Source organism: Gadus morhua, chromosome 21 (genome assembly GCF_902167405.1).
Source record: "Gadus morhua chromosome 21, gadMor3.0, whole genome shotgun sequence".
Taxonomy (NCBI): domain Eukaryota; kingdom Metazoa; phylum Chordata; class Actinopteri; order Gadiformes; family Gadidae; genus Gadus; species Gadus morhua.
In genome coordinates this window covers 11,082,295-11,105,676 of record NC_044068.1, presented here as the reverse complement: position 1 = coordinate 11,105,676, position 23,382 = coordinate 11,082,295, and the positions used below count along the sequence as shown (strand labels likewise).

Genomic DNA, 23,382 nt, shown 5'->3' with positions numbered 1-23,382 from the left:
TATATACACAGTATGTGTGTGTGTGCCCGCGCACTCTGGGGGGAAAGGAACTGGCGCTTCTGAACTCTTGAAAAAAATCTTTATTACAGCTTCCACAAAGGTTTCATTTTTATCTATACATAGCCCACAAGACCTGTTTAGGCAAACTTTAATCCATGAAAGAAACAAAACTCTTGTGACCCGAACAAAACTATTGGCAAATTCTACACTAGTTGAATTATACTATTGTTTATCATATTCGAGCTGTAAGGCAGCAGGTTGGCATTGATCATCACATAGTTCAGTCCTTGGATCCAAAATGGCGGACGAGCCCAATCCATTCGAACAGTTTTGTGATGACATAATTTTGACTCAATCAAACCATTGTATTTGTAGAGGTGTTCCAAAAAGCATTTATGTACGTCTTAACGGCAGTGATGAAAAGCCATTATTTAAATAGCGTAAAAAAAGATTGAACAAGATATTACCTGAAACCCATATTTAATGTTTATGTAATTTCTCTCTCTGTTTGGCATTTCCCTTTTACCGGTCAGGTTAACCTGAAAGTTCATAAAGGTCGAAACATTACCGAGTGTATGTTAGGGTAGTCTGGGACCTTTGTTTTATTACGCTATAGTTTCAATGACATGGTTGTGATCAACTTCATCACAAATATACGTTCACATTTTCGGGCATTTCCCAGAATCCATTCCAGGGGGGCACCTTCACAAGCTGAAGAAAGGCCATGACCCGTCCTTACGTTTCAGATCAGCAGTTTTTCGCTCCAGTGATCAACGGTGTACCGATAATGTCACAGTCAGAAGACAAAGGAGAGGGTATGTTATAAAACCCCACTGTATTTCCATATTATCAGTGTTCATATTCACAGTCAAATAAAAAGACCTAACAATCCTGGAAAGCAGCATCCTTGATTCACACAATATTTCAGTAGTTGCATTTATAGTTTACTATATCAAGTCCTTGATGTCCACAAATATTTCAGCAGTAGCATGTATAGTCTACTATATCAAGTCCTTGATTTTACTACAGAAAAAGGAAACGGAGCAGTAAAAGTCTTCCTTGTATAGTATAGTCCTCCATAGTGTAGTTCCGGACGTTCATTCTCTTTAACTATCGTCGGTTGAATGTATTTCACATCCACATCCTCAGCAGGTTTCAGACATAACATGACATAACGATTATATAGTTCCTCTGGAGGTCACCATGACGATCTTGATGCTCGCGGTGTTTGGAGGGAATCGATACAGTGCTTGTGATTGGCTGTACCTGAGGAGCCTTTTTGAGGCATCTTAAATATAGAACGTTGATTGGCTGGCCGTAGCTCCGCCCACCTGTCATTTGTACGCAGAATCTAGCAGCACCGACGATGCCATCCAGATTCCACTCAACGTGACTTGACAGCACTATAAACAAACAGCTCCCTTTGAGTCTGAATGGAGCATTTTGGCTAGCATTAGCCAACAGTTAACCACAGCAAATGGCTAACTAGTGTCCATAAAGCTCTGAAGTAATCCAGTGTCACTCATGTGATCAGGTCAAGTTCCACCTTTCTTTTTCTAAAGCAGGAAAAAAAGATGGCCACCTTTCGTGTCGGATAAAAGTGTCCAAGCTTTGGTCTCTCAGGCTCTGGGACCGTCTTCCTCCAGCACCATGTGGATCCCGTGTCCGGGAACGCTGTGGACCGCCTGCGGAGCGACGCTGAGGTCTCTCACGCTGCTGTGCCGCGATTGGCTCTCCAGCCGCTGGGTGGAGCCGTGCCGTGATGGGCTGTCCAGGCGGTTGTTGCTGCATAGTCTCGACTGCGATTGGTCCTTGAGCCGAGGCAGGCTTCCGTAGGGCGGGAACTCCTCCACGGCTCGGAAGCTGGAGGCGGTGAACCTAGGAGAGGGCGGGATGGAGACGGGTGAGCGAGAGGACTCCGACCTTTAAAGTTTTATGCCTTGCAGAACTTGATTAACAAACTTGAAAGATCTCATTATGTCTGCAAGTTTCCATCTGGGATTTGCCATCTTGGATAAGGAATGTATTAATGCGTTCCTGTTAAGTGATTTAAGCGATTTGGATCATGGGTGCATCAAATCAACACATTGATTCCTTTTTAATAACGTCACAATGAGTTGCTACACCAATAAGTACAGAGACGATAATAAGTTTGTTGACATCGTCTCTACAAGCTGAATGAAAACCGCGGCAGTTCCTCGCGTGTCCTCACTCTCTCACTATGTCATCGTACGCCGGCGACACCTCCGCCCTTTGCCTTGTGAACCAATTCTCCCAGCACCCTGCGGTTCCGTCCGGTGACTCTAATGCTCATGGTGGTCCCCATGGCGACCACACCACCCACCTGTCGTCCCGGTTGCGGTGCAGGCTGCCGTGGTAGCTGCTGCCGCTGCTCTTGGACGGCCCGCTGCGCATGGAGCCGGCCCGGCTGGTGCTGCCGCTGGCCGGCTGGTCCAGCATGGCCAGGTGGGTGGAGGAGGCGTGGGTGGAGGTGCCCTGGGTGGAGGTGCCGCAGGACTTCCTCACCACGGGCCCACTGGGCTCCCTCAGCAGCAGCTGGGCGAAGTCGGGCTCCGGGCACCCCAGGGCTTGGTGGCTCTTGTGCACCATCCTGCTGGGGGGACGGAGGTGGTGATGGTGGTGGAGGGGGGAGGCGGGGAGAGAGGGGAGGGAGGGGAGGGAGAGGCGCAGGAGGGAGGGGAGGGAGAGGGGGAAGGTGGTGGCGAAGGGGGAGATGGAGATGGAGGAGGGGGAGGAGGAGCAGAAGGAGGAGCAGAAGGTGGGAGAAGGGGTTAACGCTCTGAGTTTTGTGGGGCGCGGGGGCAGGGGAAGAGAGGGGGAGTTGCAGAGTAAGATGCGGGTTTTCACAAGCACTCTGGCGACCTCGTATCTATGGCAACCGGTCACCTTCCGGGTGACAACGGTTTCCGGTGTCAGGTGATCTGGAACGTGGATCACCTGGGTCGTCATTCATCAGTATAATCCTTCTGTTATCCTTCCTTCTTTAGACAATAAGAATAAAGTAAACTTCACGATTGCATTAACACGGTCGTAAAAAAGTCACAATGGACCTAAAAACGTAACAATCAGATTAAATGTTAACAAGGGCAAAACAACTAATTGCTTGTATACGTTTTTTTGTTAAGTATCTTTTCCTGAAAGTGTGAATTCTCTTTTTGCGTTTGTTTTTTGCGTTCACTACAGACTCTTTGTTTGAATGACATTGAACGTACTCCTTGCGTCTCTTGCCGTGGAAGAAGCCGGCCCACTCGAAGCAGGTCTTCTTGCTGCCCACCCAGAAGACGGAGGGGATGCCCACGATCAGCATCATCAGGTACTTGACGAGGAAGAGGACCAGGTCAGGACGGCTGCTCTGCTCCACCTGGGGGGGGGCGCACACACACACACACACACACACACACACACACACACACACACACACACACACACACACACACACACACACACACACACACATTAACATCTATTGAGCCTGAACAACAGAGGTACCATCAGACCTAACTCTGCATTTTTCTTTCAGTGAGTCTGGTTTGATAACACACAAAAACGGAAGGAGATATTGTTCGTTCTTCAGTACTATTATTGGCAAAAGGAGAATATGTCAATACGTGCATGCATCCTTGTATCGTGTGTGTGTGTGTGTGTGTGTGTGTACTGGACTGCGTGCGTGTACTGGACTGTATGTCCACCCACACAGAACTGACAAAGGCGGGCTGGCGGGCACTTTGACTTGATTCTTCCTCACATTCATTGAGTCATGAATGTGCGTGTTTCTAGTGGTGTGTGCGTGTGTGTAGTGTACCCTGCCTGCCTCATTACTGACAATGGGCTATAGCCTGCCAGAGACTGAAATACACAGCGGTGAGCACAAACTCACCGCTCTAGTCATCTCTTGATCTCATGATAATGCTTTGAGGCTCTCTGACACAGAGAGAGAGAGAGAGAGAGAGAGAGAGAGAGAGAGAGAGAGAGAGAGAGAGAGAGAGAGAGATATGAGTGTGTGATGGAGAGAAGCTTCTTTCTACCTCCTCCACAGCAGAGTGTCCGCCGTGCCTCCAGGGAGAGAGAGCTGTTTTGAGTCCTGCCTCTATCCACTGTCTTTGCACTAGCGCTGGCTTTGTGTGTATGTGTGTGTGTGTGTGTATGTGTGTTTGTGTGTGTGTGTGTGTGTGTGTGTGTGTGTGTGTGTGTGTGTGTGTGTGTGTGTGTCTGCTCTCCTCAGTAAATCCTCCATTGTCCTGTGCTGTATGCTTTTTAAGTTGAAATAATACATGATGTAATTCCTTCATATACTCAGTGCCATTTGGAGGACCAGTCCAACCAAAGCATCCGCCCTTACCATGAGAGTGCACACAACCTTAGCATGGGCGGACCAAGGTGGGAAGGGAACCTCTGAGCCTGGCAGAGTTAATGCCATGCACTACCGGTGGGGCTAGAGTGGATTTATCTTTCCGTGATCGATTAACCGTCTGTTCATCTAACGTTAAATCCATCATAAATAAAAAACAGTTCTGAGCATCTCTCTTGGTTAGGAATGAATCAATTCCCGTCTATTTTTAAGCCCGTGGCCTTCTCCTCCTCCTCTGTATAGCCACTGTCTGCTACGCTGAGCTCACAAAACAGCCACGCTATACGTAGCATCGGTAACATTAAGCGCAGCGTGCAGCGTAGCGTGTTCTGATGCGTCCTCTCTCCGAGTCCATTGGACCAGTATGGCCGACTCAGCCCCGCTATAGATGGCCTCGCTGGGACTTAGATTAGTGGCATTGTGCAGTACAGCGTGGTGTGTGGAGATGCGCCGTCGCGCTGTGATCTAGAGCGGGCCGACCCTGGTGAACCCGCGCTGGGGTGGGTGTGGATGATGTTAATCTATGTGTGTGTGTCTGTGTGTGTGAGTGTGTGTGTGCGTCAGAGGGGATCCAGTGCACTGGGCCACCGAACTCGGTGCAGAGAATGGATGGGGAGGACAGCGCTGTAGGTTCAGATGCGTGGGCCTATTCTCTTAATCCCTCTTTCACGCTGTGTTGTGGCCCACGCAAACGAATAAAAAGGCTTAATGCACACACACACAGTGTTGCTTTGACGCATATACACACAGTTTTGCTTTGAGTTCACGCACACACACACAGTTTTGCTTTGAGTTCAAGCACACACAAAGGTTACTTTCTCACAACCCCTAGTGTTCTAGGTGAGGAGGAGATAATGTGAGACTACTGCTGCGTTCTGGATAAACACACACACACACACACACACACACACACACACACACACACACACACACACACACACACACACACACACACACACACACACACACACACACACACACACACACACACACACACAATACCTCACATAAGGCCAAACGGTTACTCAGAACTCCAGCTGTGTATGTGTGTATATATGTGTTTGGTGTGTGTGTATGTGGGCGTTTGATTGTGTATGTATGTGAAGATCTGAATGGCATCTTCACTGTTTTTAAACATGTTTTAAAAGATTCACGTGCTCCTGTCTGGCTGGTTAGCCGTGATAGTCCGCAGCTGTGGCTCGTGGGCTAATTGAGCCACACCCATTCTGGTGCTCTTTAAGAGGGCCAGAGTTTTAGACTGGGAGGCTGGAGTTGTGCAAGTGACTCGACAGTTGTGCTGTGTTTTAAGTAAAGAGATGCTTTCTAACAACAATTTGCGTGAAGAAAGCTCTTTTTCACAATGTATGAGTATGTGTGTCTGTATTTGTATTTGTGGGTGTGTGTTTGTGCGTGTGTGTAGAGACTGACAGAGGATCTGTTTTCGGGGATATCCCCGGGAATTGCCCGAAATTCCCACTAGAGCCATCCAGTGGATTAGTATGAATGACTGAGTATGCGTTTGGATATATAGTTTGTTCATTGTCAGTGTTGTGTTGCTCAGAGTCTACCGTTACAAAGCAGCAAGATAGAGCAAATAGGAGCCGGTTGAATTATTTACAGCTTCTCAGTGAGTGGGAGAGAGAGCTATAGCTAGAGGCTAGCTCAGCTCTCTCTCACACACGGTCTCGCTCTCTGTCTCTAACACAGCTCATTCTTACGCTCTCGCTTTTACACATCTCTCTCTTTCTTATAAAGCTCTCTTTCTCTCTCTCTCTTTCTCTCTCTCTCTTTCTCTCTCTCTCTCTCTCTCACACACACACACACACCAACAAATCCCACACACACTGCTCCCTGAAGACCTTTCCTCTACTGCAGATAAACTGCCAGCTACCCCCCAAGGTGGGTTAATATACATCCATGTGTGTGATAGAGCTGCTGTAGATGAGATGGATAGAGCAGAAGAGTCTCTCTCTCTCTCTCTCTCTTTCTCTCTCTCTCTCTCTCTCTCTCTCTCTCTCTCTCTCTCTCTCTCTCTCTCTCTCTCTCTCTCTCTCTCTCTTGTCCATAATCAACAAACACAGTGCTACCACTTTAGCTCAGCCAAAGCAGCCCTCGGGGGTGTGTACCGTACCTGGTAGGGGTAGGGGGTGTGGTAGTGTGTGTACCTGGTAGGGGGTGTGGTGGTGTGTGTACCTGGTAGGGGTGTGGTGGTGTGTGTACCTGGTAGGGGTGTGGTGGTGTGTGTACCTGGTAGGGGGTGTGGTGGTGTGTGTACCTGGTAGGGGGTGTGGTGGTGTGTACCGTACCTGGTAGGGGTAGGGGGTGTGGTGGTGTGTGTACCTGGTAGGGGTGTGGTGGTGTGTGTACCTGGTAGGGGGTGTGGTGGTGTGTGTACCTGGTAGGGTGTGTGGTGGTGTGTGTACCTGGTAGGGGTGTGGTGGTGTGTGGTAGTGTGTGTACCTGGTAGGGGTGTGGTGGTGTGTGTACCTGGTAGGGGGTGTGGTGGTGTGTGTACCTGGTAGGGTGTGTGGTGGTGTGTGTACCTGGTAGGGGTGTGGTGGTGTGTGTACCTGGTAGGGTGTGTGATGGGGTGTGTACCTGGTAGGGGGTGTGGTGGTGTGTGTACCTGGTAGGGGGTGTGGTGGTGTGTGTACCTGGTAGGGTGTGTGATGGGGTGTGTACCTGGTAGGGGGTGTGGTGGTGTGTGTACCTGGTAGGGGTGTGGTGGTGTGTGTACCTGGTAGGGGTGTGGTGGTGTGTGTACCTGGTAGGGGGTGTGGTGGTGTGTGTACCTGGTAGGGGCAGGGGATGTGGTACTCCTTGCAGCGCTCCTGCACCCAGGTGGTGTCCCAGGCCTGGCGGTGGCTGCTCTCGTACAGCAGGCAGGCCAGCACGGTGAGCAGGGGCACCAGGTACAGCACCGAGAACACCCCGATGCGGATCATGAACTTCACCAGCTTCTCCTGGTTCTCCTTCTCCAGGGGGATCTCCATGCGCACACGGTTCAGCGCCAGGATGCCCGCCAGCAGCAGGGCCACGCCCACCTGGAGGGGGGGGGGGGGGGGGGAGGGTCTGCGTTCAGCTTGGTGTTTGTTTTATCCATCAATCACTTTAGTCTGGGTGATGTGGTAACATGGATTTATATAAGAAAGGAAAGCGAGGACGGCCCTGAGTGAATCGAATCATGACTTTGTAAGCTAACTATTACGATACGGGGGGTTTAATGACAAGCTGAGACAAAGAAAATGGCTCCCCCTCCTCCTTAACAAAGGCTGGTTTCCTTTTTATGTTCAAAGAAACTTTTTAAAGGCTAAACTCTGTCCCCTGTTGCATCAGCCTGAGACTGTTCATAACCCGTCTCCAGATCTCCAGATCGGACCCGGCCCGCCCTCATGAACCTGTGTCCACCGCGACGTCCCCGATCACGCCGTTTACATCGCCCCTCCTCCCCGTGCATAAAGACACATCATCTAGCCTATCATTCATCCCGCCTCAGCCCATGCCCTCAACCCTTCCTCCCTCCCCATCACCGCGCTACACACCCAAACGTCCCCGTCCGAGACGCACCACCAAACCCCCCCCCCCCCCCAGAAGAAACGCTGTCGCGCTCACCACCACGTCCAGGCCCAGCGGCGCCAGCAGGAACCAGCGCAGCGCCGTGAGGTCGTAGAGCCCCACGAAGCACACGCCGCTGACGCCGTCGCCCTCGATCTTGTTCATGGCCAGCAGGGTGACGGTGAGGGCCCCCGGGAGCCCCCAGGCGCAGGCGTGGAACAGCAGGGCCTTCTTCTCGATGGCCTCGCTGCCCCACTTGGGCACGGCGGCCAGGAACCAGGTGACGGTCAGGATGACCCACCACACGCTGCCCGCCATGGTGAAGAAGTAGAGCACCATGAAGAGCAGGGTGCACGCCTGGGGGGAGGGAGGGGTTAGGGGTGAGGGGTGAGGGTAAGGTTAGAGTCAAGGTGGTGCGCTCAGGCCCTGAGATCTCTTTGTTTTCTGTTGCTGTGGTGTCTTTAAGGTCTGTTGAAAATAGTCCATATCTTCTCTACGTCTTTTTGCCATTGTACGACTTTCCCTTAGTGACGCAGGTCCTGTTGGTCCGAAAGTGTTTTTTAGGATGGGACTTTATTTACAAGGATGTAGTTTTATATATTAACGGGCTATAGAGATGTAGACGAGCCCCCCTGGCTAACGCTGTCACATTTACGGAAATGTTTTATCTTGTACTGTCCCTGACAAATTAACCAATGAAACAAATGAGATGAATCGCAAGAACGGTTCTGTGAACATTCTGCCATTCATTATGTCCGTCAAACCCTTTCTGGATGTGATGGGCGTTTAAAAACAATGGAGAACGAATGCTTTAGTTCTTGTCTTTGGTCTTTTAAGGAGCCTAAAAGTGTTAGTTATAATTCCGTAGTGTTAGTTTTGTGTCTTTGTCCCTGATGACCGTCACACTAAGAGCCGGCCACACGGCCATGTCCCTTCCTCTTCTCTCTCGGCCCGGTCTCAATTACTACCTTGAACACCGACGAGACCTAACGTCATTAACCAGACGTCCAATCAAAACGCCCGCTCCCTCTCTCCCCCCTCCCACCTACCTTGTTGTGGGAGCCCTGGGTGACGGTGGCGGCCCTGAAGCGCCCGGGGGCGGCGGCGTTACAGGCCACGCGGTCGTCCAGCAGGAAGCCCAGGAAGAAGGCCAGCGACACCATCATGTAGCACACGGCGTAGAAGATGATGGGCCGCTCGGGGTAGCGGAAGCGCGACACGTCGATGAGGAAGGTGAGGAAGGTGAAGAGGGTGGCCGACAGGCACACGATGGACACCACGCCGATGAAGTAGCGGGCCAGCGCCAGCTCCTCGCGCCCGAAGTACATGTTGGGGCAGGGCGGCGAGCAGTCGCGCACGCCCATGAAGGAGTAGCCCAGGTCGGGGTCCATCTTGAGCTCGCGCGGGCACCAGAAGCCGTAGTCGCGCTGCACGGCCCCCGGCGACTCGGCGCTGGGGGCGTCGGCGGCGCTGGACAGGAGGTCGGCCGCGCGGGGGTAGGCCTCGTCGCAGTCGGGGAACCTGGAGGAGGAGGGGGAGGGGGAGGGGGAGGGGGAGGAGGAGGAGGGGGAGGAGGAGGAGGGGGAGGAGGGGGAGGAGGAGGGGGAGGGGGAGGAGGAGGGGGAGGAGGAGGGGGAGGGGGAGGAGGGGGAGGAGGAGGAGGGGGAGGGGGAGGGGGAGGAGGAGGAGGGGAAGGAGGAGCAGGGGGAGGAGGAGGAGGAGGGGGAGGAGGAGGAGGAGGAGGAGGAGGAGGAGGGGGAGCTGTGGTGAACTGATGTACTTCACCTGATCGCATTCTGTTTTATCGGACTCTGTTATATCGAACACTAAATGATCTGATTTTATTATACTCTTTCACATTATATATCATTAGAAATTGGTTCATCTTGCAAAGTAAGAGCATCTCAAAAATATATATGCTTAATCATTTGTTAAAGCATATTAAAATAAACAGATAACTATAATATGTATAATCAAAATATGTCTATTTTTAATAAGAGCACGTTGTGCTACAGACCTGTCGCAGTCCATCTCGTGGGGCCAGCTGACCCCGAACATGTCCATGAGGCGGTAGCAGTCGCTGCGCGCCTGCAGGCAGAGGCGGCGGCAGGGCAGGGTGACGCGGCCGTACTCGGTGCACACCGGCGCGTACAGCGCACACAGGAACATCCGCAGCTCCTGGGAGCACTGCAGGTTCACCATGGGGTGGAAGGGCTGTGTGTGGGGGGGAGGGGAGAGGGTAAGAAGACGACACGTTAGCCCCTTTTACACTGAGATCCCGCTGCCGCGGTGCCGTTAAGTAGATCCGGCATTACGCTGGCTTTGATTACTTCGCATTACCATACACAGTGCGGGTTAGAGGAATCAGAGGCGTGACGTGTCACACAACACCGTCAGAGTCTTGTGTGATGTATAACCTACGTCACACAAGTGTTGAGGTGCTGAGGTGCTTCGGCTAACCGGGCACATTTATAGCCCTCTTCGAACGCAGGAAAAGTCGCTCGGCATTGTTTACATCATTTGGTGGGTAGGTTTACAATGGTCTATCAGGCGAGCCACTTGTTTCTTTGATCATTAGGTACAGGATTCAACTTTGTTTGACTTTGCGGTCCAGATTCCAACTGTATGACACTTTCTCTGCGCCTCCGTGAAACCGTGCAGGTGGGGGCAGGTTAAGAACCAGTCTCTCTCTCTCTCTCTCTCTCTGGCTGGGTTTATAATTGATGTGTTTCCGTCTCTTCCTGTTCTATTCTAACTGCCGCCGTTGTTGCAGATCCTCAAGGACCGACACAGAGGTGTTTATCCCTAAAACAAGCTTCTGTTTACAGCACACAACAGCTGCCAGGGAACAGAGAAGCTGCTCGGACTAATTCATTTAATCCAGATATGATTCTTGAATTGTGAATTGTTTTCAAATTGAAACGTCAAAGTCCAGACATGGCTCCCTCTTCTCTCCATGGTCCGTGTGCATTGTAACCTTGGGTGTACACATGGGTCTATTGATCTGGATGCAAACTAGCATCTAAATCCATTGTGGGATCTAGATTATGTTTCTTGTGTAAGCATGACCAGAGAGAGCGTGAGAGACAGAGAAGGGAGGGGGGGTGGGGGGGGGGGTCGATCAGCTCATTAATGTTGTTTTCATTTGCATAAACAAAGAGCTGTATTAAAAATGTACAAGAAGGAAAAATCCCAGTTGGGGGTTCGGTGGTTGTTATCGGCAACATCAAACGTGGTGATGCGTCGCCTTGGAATGGGTGATGACAGACATCAGTTCAGTCTGAAGCCAAGTCCCAGCGGGAGGGAGGGGGAGACAGACCGAGGGGGGAGAGGGGGGAGGATTGTTTCCGTAGATGAGATGAGTCAAAAAAACAACTTTGGCCCCCTTTTCCCTAATCCTTAGGCTCCCCCTTTTCCATCCTCCTCTCTCTCACCCACTGCTCCTACCCTTTTCTCTCGTCTCTATCTCCCCCGCCACCCGTCTCCCCACCCTCCTACCTCTCTCTCTCTCTCTCTCCCCCACCCACTCCCCCTCCCTCCCCTCCCCTCTCTCTCTCTGTGCCCCGCTCCTCCTCCCAAGTCATTTCAGGCTGTGATCTGCTACAATGGGACAGAGATAGGAGGAGAACGAGCCAGATCACCCCCACTACTGGGACACACACACACACACACACACACACACACACACACACACACACACACACACACACACACACACACACACACACACACACAGTGGGGGGGGGGCTGCCGTCTTTGTGTTCGAGGGAAGACCACGCTGTGATTGAGTGACATACTGCTGTAACACATACACTGCTGTAAAACACACATACATGCACACAAATATACACACACACACACACACACACACACACACACACACACACACACACACACACACACACACACACACACACACACACACACACACACAGATACACACACAAGCATCCAATACCAGTGGAACGTTTCATTAGCATAATCTCACCCGTACTGGTACACAAACAGTTTCTCTCTCTCTCACAGTTAGGGGGCATCTGGCGGTCACGTTTAAAATATGTAAATCCCCCAACGGAAGGAAGGTGGTAGCAAGCATGTGTCTGAGGGAGGGAGACGTCTGAGCTTACAATTTGGATTTTTGTATGCTCATGTATTTGTGTGTGTGTGAGTATATGTATATGTATGTGTGTGTGTATGTGTGTGTGTGTTTGTGTGTGAGGATATGTTGTTGTTGTATATATTTTGTGATGACTCCGCCAGTAGTCTGACTGAAAACAGGGAGACCACAGATCCAGTCCAGCTCCGCGAGGGTCTAGGCTCACTCCAGCCCTACGCGTCCCCTCCCCTGAGCCTCCTCCTATAGCGCTGGGGGTGGGGGGGTCGTTTATAGCAGGGAGGGGGAGGGGAGAAGGGAGGCGTGTGTGTACTGTGAGTGTGTGTGTGGGGTGGGTTGGGTTACTGGCTTGGGTGAAACCCGCTAACAAAAGTATGTCCTCATTATTAATTCAGTGAGTGCTTATTACAATGTTGATCAAATGACTAAGAAAGAATGGGAGTTTTATAAAAGGAATACAAATGTGCTCAATTTGTGAGTGCATCAATAATCTTGCCAATCGAGCAGACAAGGAATACTTGGGCATGAATCATAATATATATTCATTATGAACATAATGAAATTCATCAGAGGGAGAAAACTTACTTACAGAAGCTAGCTAAGCTGGTATTGAATGGAGAGTGACGACACTAATTTGAGCCAATCTGAAACAGTGATTTCAACAGCCTGTGTTTATCCAGGGGCCTTTGGCTGCCCGTGCAGTTCTGATCAGCGTGTTTGGTTTCCCTGTAGGATGCTCCACTCTAGGGGGATACGCTGCTACGTCCGTCTACTGACTCTGCTTCTGTTAAGTCACTATATAAATGGATTAGTATGGCTATTAGGTTAGGGGGCCTCTGAGAGCACATAGCAGCCACACACACACACACACACACACACACACACACACACACACACACACACACACACACACACACACACACACACACACGCTCTAGGCTGGGATCTTTGTGGCAGAATGGAGGGGAGAAACAGAAATGTGTGGTGGTGCTTAATTGGTTCTTAGATGCAGGAACAGGCGATTCTTTTGTATTTCCTGCATAGGGAAGGTCGCTTAAGAAAAAAGTGTATTTGTCTATTTAGTCGTTATTTGACACCTTGATCCAAAGTGACTTACGATGACTCTGAGACGGATGGAAGCATTAAGGAGCAGGTAGAGGTAAGGGCATCTTGCTCAAGGATGCCAACAAAGAGGCTGTGGACATTGGGGTTTGATTCCGGAACCTTCCGTCTGGGAGTCAAACACACTCACCACCACTAGGCGATCCTTCCCCCTCATCTAGAAGACTCTCGGCTAGCTCCGGATCATTCCGGTTCTGTTGCAGGCGCAGGGGGCAGTTTAGACATCTTCCACACCTGTCATAACGGCACTCAAGCAGTGTGTGAGTGGGGTAGTGTCTGTGGCACTGGAGTCCTCACATTCAGGGGACGCCACGGCAACGGTGACACCATCTGACAAGTGCTCTCTTTGGCATCTGAAGACCGTCGGGCTGGTGTGGCTTCCACCACACCACACACACACACACACACACACACACAGCTGCCATGACATACAGTGATACACTCTAACACACACACACACACACACTCTACCCCCTCCGAGTTAAGGTTACCAACACAAGTGTAGTTCCTTATCGTGGGAACGTTGTAGTCTATGTATTCACGTTGGGGTTGGAGTGGGGAAGATAGAGTGGGTCTCCATGTTGTAAATAACCCGTATAGTTGTTCTTTATATTTTCCTTTTTTCTGTTGAAAGTTCAGAACAGTAGTATGTAGTACATACTCTGTCCCAATCTATTTGACTTATTATCCAGTCAAATGTGTTTTCAAAGGTTTTCTTCTGTGTATCGCTAATTCGCAGTATATTCTCGAGTAGCCAAAGTTATTTTGCTTAGTTTGACTTTGCTGTGCTGCCCGCTTGGCCAGGACAACCTTGCATAAGAGATTTTAATCTCTGTGTTTCACCTGGATAAATAAATCGTATTGACTGTTGACCTCCATGAAATCTAACAGTTTTTCAGCAAAGGTCCAGCAGAACTGTCCTTATTCTATGTCATTCAGATCAAAATGGCAGTTATTACTAACAATTTCTGAATGGTACGAAATAAACAGTGCTTTATTCACTAAGATAACACAGTAAATACAGGGGACTAGAATCCCAGATCATGGAGACACAGTCTTCCGTGACACACACGCGTTACCTCATCAGCTGAAGCTTTGCCAGCCTCCGCTGAGCGGAGATGAGATGTAAAGCAGCTCAGAAAGCCTGGATCTCCGGTGACACTGCTCCAGGCTACAAGAACACCGTCAACTCTACTGAGTTTTCATGTAGTGTACTGCCGTGGTTCTCAAACTGTGGGTCACGCACCATGCCGCAATACACTCATACGTACTTTAAATATATATGCGTGTTTAGACCATGTCTTGTTTTCTTAGTTGCTTCGCCTGTATTGTTTAATTTGTGAGAGATTTGAAGTGACATGCAAGTTAGGCTGAGAAGTAAATTCATGAATACAAAATATAGAAAATGGACTCCAATTGTAAGTTTGGAATTCTATGTGTATGTAGTTATTGGTTTTTTCCTTCTCTTCAGTGGTCACTGGTCAACTAATGTTTATTTCTGGTGGCTTGACATTGTGTCGAATAATAAATTATATTAGCAATGTGTTAAAATAAATACAATTTAGCAATAATACAAGTGAAATTTGACACCTTTTGATTGGAAAAATATATTCTCAAAATGTTTTAGATATTTTTAGCTATAATATCTATGTTGCTTGGTACAGCCGATCGAAAAACTTTCCTTATATGGCCAGGAGCCATCCAAGTTATGACTTTCTATTAACCCGCAATGTCTTACTGGAATCAGTGCTCAGGTTTTTCCAGCCCGTTTCCCAAATGTCGACAAAGAAGAACCAAGCGTGTAATACACAAGTAATCAATGCAAATGTAATCTTGGCTCGACCACCTTCTGCTCCCGCCATTACGAATTCATGACAGTTATTTAAGCCCTTTCAGGAACACCAAATAATGTGGAAAGAAATATGCCACAGTGGAAGCAGGAACCAAACGCCTCAATTAAAGGGATAGCGTTCGTCCCAACGTGTCTGCATAAGTCTGTGTGTATATTTATTTGCGTGTGTGTGTGTGTGTGTGTTTGTGTTTATGTGTGCATACCAGTGGTTTTGTTAGGAAAACTAAAGCAGGGCACCAGCTGCGGTACAAAGCCTTGACTGCTAGCGTGGATCTCTAAGCACTCCAGTGACTGATGGTTGATCAGGCCTATTAAGTGTCAGGGTCATCCCCTGGCTACTGACCACTGGCTCTCACGCTGGAATGGAGAACCTCACCCCACCTTCCTGTCTCGATCAATGCCCCCTCCTCTCTCCTACACCAACCTTCATTCATTCATTCATTCAATGCTCTCATCTCCGAATACTCTGTTCCTCTGAAGAGATTGAAGAAGAGAGGCTCTACTTCAAGGTCTTTTCAATTCAATTCAATGGGCTTTATTGGCATCATTGGGAAGATATGCTTACATTGCCAAAGCATGCAAGTCAAGACAATGAAAAAATATAGCTTTCCATAACTCTCAATTAATCCCTCTCTCTCCCTCTCTATTCCATTAAGACTAATGCCCTCACTTTCAGCCGGTCTCTCCCTCTCTCTCTCTCTCTCTCTCTCTCTCTCTCTCTCTCACTCTTGTTTATTGTCGTTACATTTCATGTCTCCTAGCGTTTTTTTGTCTTCTTTCATTTCTTCCTGTAACTCGTCCCCTCTCTCCCTCCCTCCCCCACCCTCTCTCTCTCTCTCGTTTCCAAATCTTTAAAATTTCCCAGCTCAGCACCATGGCGACCGCTGATGCAGCAGCCGGGAGAGAGGAGGGGGGGGAGGAGGAGGAGGAGAGGGGGAGGAGGAGGAGGAGGGCTGGAGTGAGGAGTCAGGGGTATGGGTAAGGAGGAGGAGTTGAATGAAGGGAGGATGAAGGAGGGAGGGAGTGAGAAAGGAGGTGTTCGGTTGGGGTAAAGGGGAGGAGGAGATGGGGGGGGGAGGAGGAGGAGGTGTCCCTAGAGGTCAGGGTGCAGGGTGGAGGAGGCCACCTCCCTGCCTCCCTTTGTTAAGAGCACAATTGTGAACGTTGCCCCGGCAACCGGTCTGCCCCGCATTGGGAAGGGGGTGGTGTTGGGAGGGGTGGTGGTGGGGAGGGAGGGAGGGAAGGATGGGTGTGTGAGGACAAAAGAGATAGAAGAGAAAAGGGGGAAGAGAGAAACATAGAGAGAGAGTGAGAGAGAGAGGGAGAGGGAGAGGGAGAGGTGTCATTCACAGCCAAGTTTGGAGCCTTGTAGATTGAAAGTGTGTGATAAACACACACACACACACACACACACACACACACACACACACACACACACACACACACACACACACACACACACACACACACACACACACACACACACACACACACACAGGGTGGGTTGTCAAGCTAGGAGCAACTCTCTCTGTGGATGTTCCCCTCATTCAGTGAGGAGCCAATAAACAGGGTGTCCGACATTAGATAAAACAAGAGGCTCTTTATAGGTCGGGTCACGCTGGATGGGCCTCACTCAACACGTTTTCTGTGTGTGTGTGTGTGTGTGTGTGTGTGTGTGTGTGTGTGTGTGTTTAGCGGCATGCTAGCTAACAACATTAGCTTAATAATGTGTACACCTTCAATCTTCTTTTTCACATTGTCTCAAAAACCCAATTGACAGCTTAGTCAGTATTCCGTTCGTACACACACGCGCCTTTGCGTGTGTGTGTGTCTCCTTACATGTACAACAAAACTAAAACAGACTTTTCTTTCAGGCGTTTGACTAATCTTTTCACACCATAGGGGTGGGGTATGGTTGCTGTTCTATAAAACGGTAACACGACACGGTTTATCTAACCAGCGACGGTAACCGGAGAGAACCATTCGATTAAACGACCTGAAAGCAAGAGGAGAGGGCCGGAGAGAGGCTAGCGGCTCGGAAGCCATATGCTAATGGTCGGTGGGAATACACAGCAGAAACATATGGGCGGCTATGTAGCCTAGCTACAAGAGCGGGTGTGATTCTTACCGTCCAAGCTGATGTCGTTGGTGGTTAAGTTATTATCAGTCAGCAAACATGTGAATCCAAAAACATGCATCATGACTTTACGTTAAAGGATGTAAATGATCAAGTTATATTATTTCGAAGATGAAAATAAGTAGAATACCTAGTTAATAAAAAAAATTAGGATGATCACTAGCTGAGTCATATTTTTAAAAATACTCCACTTGTTATCCAACATTGACATTGAATAGTATAGTAGTTTCTAAATCCATAAATAATATTTTTCCATATCATGAAGAGCACACGTACAAAATACATTTTTCTTCTGTAATTTTCTGATGGTTTCATTCCTTTATATACAGCATATATACAATGTTTTTGTCTTTGATTTGTCTCCCGTAACTGATTTGACGTTCGCACCACAACTGAACCCAGACCTACGAAAATGGGGACATGTTTTCACTCGAGCCCTGGTTCACCCGGTATAATCTGCCAACACGTCCCAGTATAGAAATAGCTGATTCCCATTAGACTACCGGAGGCTACTGTCCCACATCAGCTCTGAGGTCATTCAGCGGTCAGAGATGATGGGCCATTATTACCCACTCACTGAAAATCCTATTTTCATTTGAACGAATTCACTATCTAACATCTCCCTGCTTTGTCAGCTATTAGCGGTCCAGAATGTACTCTACAACGAGGAGCCATTCAATAGGACCTCAAGGAGAAAAGAAGATCCATAGTCTGGTCATTTTGCGCCACTTTAGGAATCATTTAAGAATATTTCTGGGCAAACAAGCTATCAACTACCATCCCATTCACAGAGCGAAAAAACCACTGAACTTTTAAGAGCTTTGGATGACAAAACATCCCCAGAACACAGCCTGGTAGTACAAGTGTTATCTCTCAAGACACAAGACGAAACAGAAGCTACAGCCAGAAATTCATCTTCGTCCCCGCGCCAAAACCCTCTCAAACAAACCAGCCAACGACCTCCGCCAAATCCCAATCCAACCGCCCGGCACTAGAGCACTTTTAGAGGGCGGTTCATCATCAAAACACCCAACCACGGGCCTTTTGGTTCCCATCCCAGTCTGGGTTCCTTCACCGACTCGCCCATTCATCATCATTATCACGGCTATTCACGAGACCTAATTCCTCCTTTAACATCAACTGTCAATTCCCCACCTCGACCGCACAGTTGCCGGCTCACAGGCCCCTGAATGCCCACAGGGACCCCCGTCCAGAGCTGCCAGGGGCCACAAGGACCAAGAGGAACACAAGCGGCCGCCAGACTCCAGGAGCCGCGAGACCGACGCTCCCAGAGGCCCGGTGTTGGGAATGCTGGCTGATGTGAGCTCCTTCTAAGCTCTTTAAAAAAGGATTCCGACGGCTGAAAGAGTCTTAATTGTGGAGCCGTGACAAATCAAACTGACCAGCGTTCAAAACACCAGGAATGCCGCTTTCTTTTGCGTGCAATGCACAAGTGCACACACACAGACACACACACACACACACACACACACACAAACATACACATTAATTAAGCCTTAAAAGCTAACCTTGCTACGATTCAAATGGCATTCACGACTTGGTAAATCAGGCACAGCCATTTGGGGAAATTATTCAACCTCAAATGTAGTGTAACTAATGTGTAATGTGTTACACCTGTTTAAGTCCTGTTTAAATCCTCTCCTTTAGAATAATAAAAAAAACAATAGGCCAATGAAGTCGCACACCAATCGCACAACATTAAAATACTAAATCTAGGGGGTTGTTACTGAATATTCAGCCAATCAAATGACAGCAAAGGACCATGTCTCGATGCTGTTGATGATGACAAATCCTTGTTTACCACATTTCCTAGCATCATGTCTCTGGACTGGCAGGGCATGGTGCAAGGGTTAAATAAGCCTGTACCACTTCTCTCTCTCTCTCTCTCTCTCTCTCTCTCTCTCTCTCTCTCTCTCTCTCTCTCTCTCTCTCTCTCTCTCTCTCTCTCTCTCTCTCTCTCTCTCTCTCTCTCTCTCTCTCTCTCTCTCTCTCTCTATGTTAAGCTCAGTATCTCTCCCTCTATATTCTTGTCTTTCTTCTTTATTTTTCTCTCCCTCCATCTTCCACCAGTCTCTCTCACTTCCAGTCAATCTCTCTGCTGCTCTCGTTATCTTTCTCTAACTCTCACTCTCGCCATCCGTATCTTTCTCTGGCTACTTACACTATTACTCTCTCTCCTCCATTAAAACTCCTGATCTCACTTTCCGTCAGCCTCAGTCTCTCAGTCCCTCCCTCTCCAGCGGTATACTAATACATTAATACCATTAGCACACAGATGGAGGTGGGTGGAGTCGTGGTGGAATGGTGAAACAGCTCTTCAGTCAGACCTTACAAGCCCCTATTTACCAGTGACACTGCAATGTCATGTATCTCAAATAACACCTCATTAAATCCAATCCATTATGGAACTAAAATACAGACGACTACACAATATTATGTGCCCATAGCAGCACTACATGACTTCATAGATCATTAGACATGAGTTTGTTCAGTTAGAACAAACCAATAGTGATTTCGAGCAAGTGGACCCAGTGTACTGAACCTCATACCACAGTAATCTTCCTGCACACATATGCTTAAACTAAGGAAGGGCTGCATCTGCTTTGTGATTGAGTTTGAATTGCTCACCTCAGCATTACCAAAGCTACCATACCACGCCGCTATTAAAGCGCTGGTTGGGAATGACATAATGGGTTGTTAATCTAGAGATAATCTACAGAGAAGAGGGGGTTAAAACGATAAAACATGGAGAAAACATTGGAATTAAGGCTTAGTCTATCTGCTGAACTCCTCGATTACAGAGTGCAGTATTCGACAGGGCAGAGAGATAGGAGAGAGATATAGTAAGCATGTAGAATCCTGTACACAGTGGACCGACAGGTCTCAAATCCTGTTATGTAAAAAGTATTATAATTTCTTTATTAAATGACAGGATTATTCTGAGTGATATTATAAATATTCTGGTCTGTCAACACGCCTAGTGTGGGACAGGGAATCCATTTTGGGGAAACACACCCAGTTTTCAGATTACACAATGGCAGTTATTGATGCTCCATTCTCTTGTACTGCCCCAGGTCAAATTGTAAAACTTTCGTTTTCTGCCTTATGCTTGTGTTGCTTCTGGTTGTCCTCCAAGTCCCTCACGTGGGAGGACTTGAGTAAAACTGAGACTAACAGTCGGATTTTAACTGGCACGGAGCAGATAGCTAACAGTTAGCTTTCTGGGGTGCTAGCTATCTAGGCTAGCAGCAGGATGTCCTTGGGGCAGGCAGTACACCAGGCAGACACAGTGAACCAAATATTCATATGAGGCAATTATTTCATAAACCCCCTGGAATACCTCTGTCCAAACATTAGCATATATATGGGAATGCGCGTGTGATGTGTGAAGGGATTTTGTTCTTGAGCAGATATGTTGTTCACCATCTTTGAGTATCAGATAATCAATAGGACAGGATGTTCTCGTAAAAGGCCACGCAGTGAAAAAGAAGAATGAGAGAGATACAAAACAAACATGTCCTTCCCCATTACACAATTAAAGAAGTAGTTGATAAGCCATCAACCACGTGGAGGATAAACCTACAGATGTCTTATTGGCCAAACCGGAGAGAAACCATTTCTTGCTATCAACAACACGAACAGGAAGTTCTATGAAATAGACACTCCCATACACTAACCCAGAGGAACCATTTCAAAAAGCACCAATATATACAAATGTGTTCATAAAGATAAACAGTCTGTTGCATAATAAATAATACTATATATATATTATAAACGTTTTCAAATTTGGATAAAAAAAATGTGCAATGGGATAAGTAGTAGGCTACAGAGGCAAGTGACATGCTGTGGCTGCTGGCGTGGTAGTGACTGAAGGTTTGATCACGCGCTGCCTTTCCTACGCCCATTCCATCCCTCTTCAACCATCTAAAAGGGTACGAACCCATACAACCAAACACATATAAAAACCACTGCATTGAGTTAGGACACAATCTGGCGCCACAACAGCGTACCTCCATGGCGAGTGCGGCCGTCTGCTGGTCGTAGTGGTTCAGCACGTTGGGCATGAAGGTGGAGTTGTAGGGCAGGCCCTGGCACATGCGCAGCGTGATGGGCTCGCACGTGAACATGCTGTGGCTGCTGGCGTCCGCGTCCATGGGCACGGCCGCGCACGCCGCTAGCATCCACGCCACGGTGAGGACCAGGAACGAGGCCATGGCTGGAGAGGTGAAGGGGAGTTAGGGAGTGGGGCGAGGAAGTGATGAGCTGAGTGGGGTGGAGGTTAGAAGGAGCAGTGTGGGGTTTAGTAGCAGAAAGGAACGAGGATTGGGGCTAGTGGGAGTAGGGAGTTAAGGGTGGCAAGGGGAGGTAGGAAGCTAGGGGTTAAGGCTAGGGAGGAGCGGGGATAAAAGGGAAAGAACCAGGGATGTAGGGTAGAGGAGGCAGGGGGTTATGGGAGCCGAGGACCAGGGACAGAAGCTAGAGGTAGCAGGGGTTAGGGTAGGACTCCATGGGCCGAGGGTAGAGTGAGCAATGGTGTCGTCACAGTCACCACTGAAGGAGACGAGGGCAGACAGGGGGGCGGTACGCCCGCGAATATAATCCACTGTGCTCTTTGGACGGTATTTTCGGTGTAAGATGGCGTCGTGGTTAGCTGAGATGCTATGGGGGGCGTTTCGCTTCACAAAGAAACCGCTTGGGTCCATTGGTGATATCCAACATGGCCGACGTAAAGTTGGGTGACATCCATTGCTGTGGGAGTTTCTAGACCTCCATCACCTGAGGGGAAGCCGTCTTCTTATTCCCTGTTCCTGGACTTCAGGAGCCAATCTGATGTTTCAGAGGAAGGAAGAAGGATGTTGTGAACTTGTGACCACAGAGAAGATGTGGAAGAGAACATAATGTTAATACAGAGAAACCCTTTTAAAAAGGGATTTGCATTAATGAAGCATTAAAGGATATACATTAAGGAAGCATCATTGTATATCCCTTTATTTGTTTAAATTATATTCCTGGATAAGACGGACCTGATAATAACCCAAACATTTGTGAAAGTAGGCTAAACTTAACACATCACCGTTCTTCATCCTAACATTATTTCCCTGGTCAACCTTATGACTGATGGGTGTAAAACACACTAATAAACATCAGCCCTTTCATTCGGCCATGATCGGTAGCTAAATACATGAACACAGTAGACGTTTGAATTCTCAAGTCAAACATGATGCAAGATGTAAATATAATCTACGGTTAGTATGCAAAGACATGCAAATATTGATCTTACTTAGGCTTAATAAACGTGTTATTACGGGAATGGTGACATTCGTACGCTCCACTACCTGTTCGTTATGGACGTTGGGCGTGTTTGCTACTCGCCTGTTCAAGTCACCATTCAAACACTGCACCTAACCGTGTTGGCTAGTCACACACACACACACACACACACACACACACACACACACACACACACACACACACACCGCCCCCCCCCCCCCCCCCCCCCCCCCCCCCCAACACACAGATACACACACACACACACACACACACACACACACACACACACACACACACACACACACACACACACACACACACACACACACACACACACACACACAAACTGGTAGGCAATTAACGCTTTTTCGGATAGCGTTGCCTTCGGTTTGTCTCCAGTACATTCGCATGTCCCAAATGAAAACACACAGGTTTCGCTCACTCGATGAATAAAACAACGTCAATCCCCCCAGCGTTACAAAAGATGACGGGCGGTGACTTCATCCAGTGATAGAAACCATGCCCAGCGTAAGCTACTACTAGTCAACATTGTAATGAATAGCGACTGAACCACCCCGGCTGTATCAAACACGCGAAGCGGGACGCAGCCCAGAGAGCGGCCGCATCGTCTCGGTTCTGAACGCGGAATCCCTTCATCGTATGTGGGTAGAAACAGTTTGATTAACAAGGAACTTTACCTCAGTGTTTTTGGTTGAAAATTCACGTGTGCCGACGGGATCTTCAGCGCTCCTTGAGTTGCTAACAATGAGTGAATGGCCCATCGACCCCCTCCTCCTCCTCTTCTTCTCACCCCTCCCCTGTCTCCTCGCAGCCTCACAGCGGGTTTTACGATGTCCCCGTTGCGCGCCACCGCACATCCACGCACGCGCAGGCCCCTCCAATGAATGACTTCCCTGCGGAAAAAAAGGACAAGTTCCCTG

At 48.6% G+C, this 23,382-nt stretch overlaps 1 protein-coding gene across 2 annotated transcripts; it reads right to left on the bottom strand.

Annotated features, from left to right (window-relative positions):
* Nucleotides 1-62: 62 nt before the first annotated feature.
* Nucleotides 63-23,308, bottom strand: fzd3a (frizzled class receptor 3a). Of its 2 annotated transcripts, none has more exons than XM_030344435.1 (9): nucleotides 23,140-23,308; nucleotides 21,181-21,997; nucleotides 9,942-10,138; nucleotides 8,974-9,445; nucleotides 7,982-8,281; nucleotides 7,162-7,413; nucleotides 3,234-3,382; nucleotides 2,345-2,611; nucleotides 63-1,878 (listed from the first exon to the last, which is right to left on the bottom strand). In XM_030344435.1, the coding sequence occupies exons 2-9, from the start codon at nucleotides 21,382-21,384 to the stop codon at nucleotides 1,620-1,622; spliced, it is 2,100 nt and encodes a 699-aa protein (XP_030200295.1). In that variant the 5' UTR covers nucleotides 21,385-21,997; nucleotides 23,140-23,308; the 3' UTR covers nucleotides 63-1,619. The 2 variants fall into 2 exon arrangements, with proteins under 2 accessions (XP_030200295.1, XP_030200294.1); XM_030344434.1 differs by having other exon boundaries at nucleotides 2,345-2,614; nucleotides 23,140-23,306.
* Nucleotides 23,309-23,382: the final 74 nt, after the last annotated feature.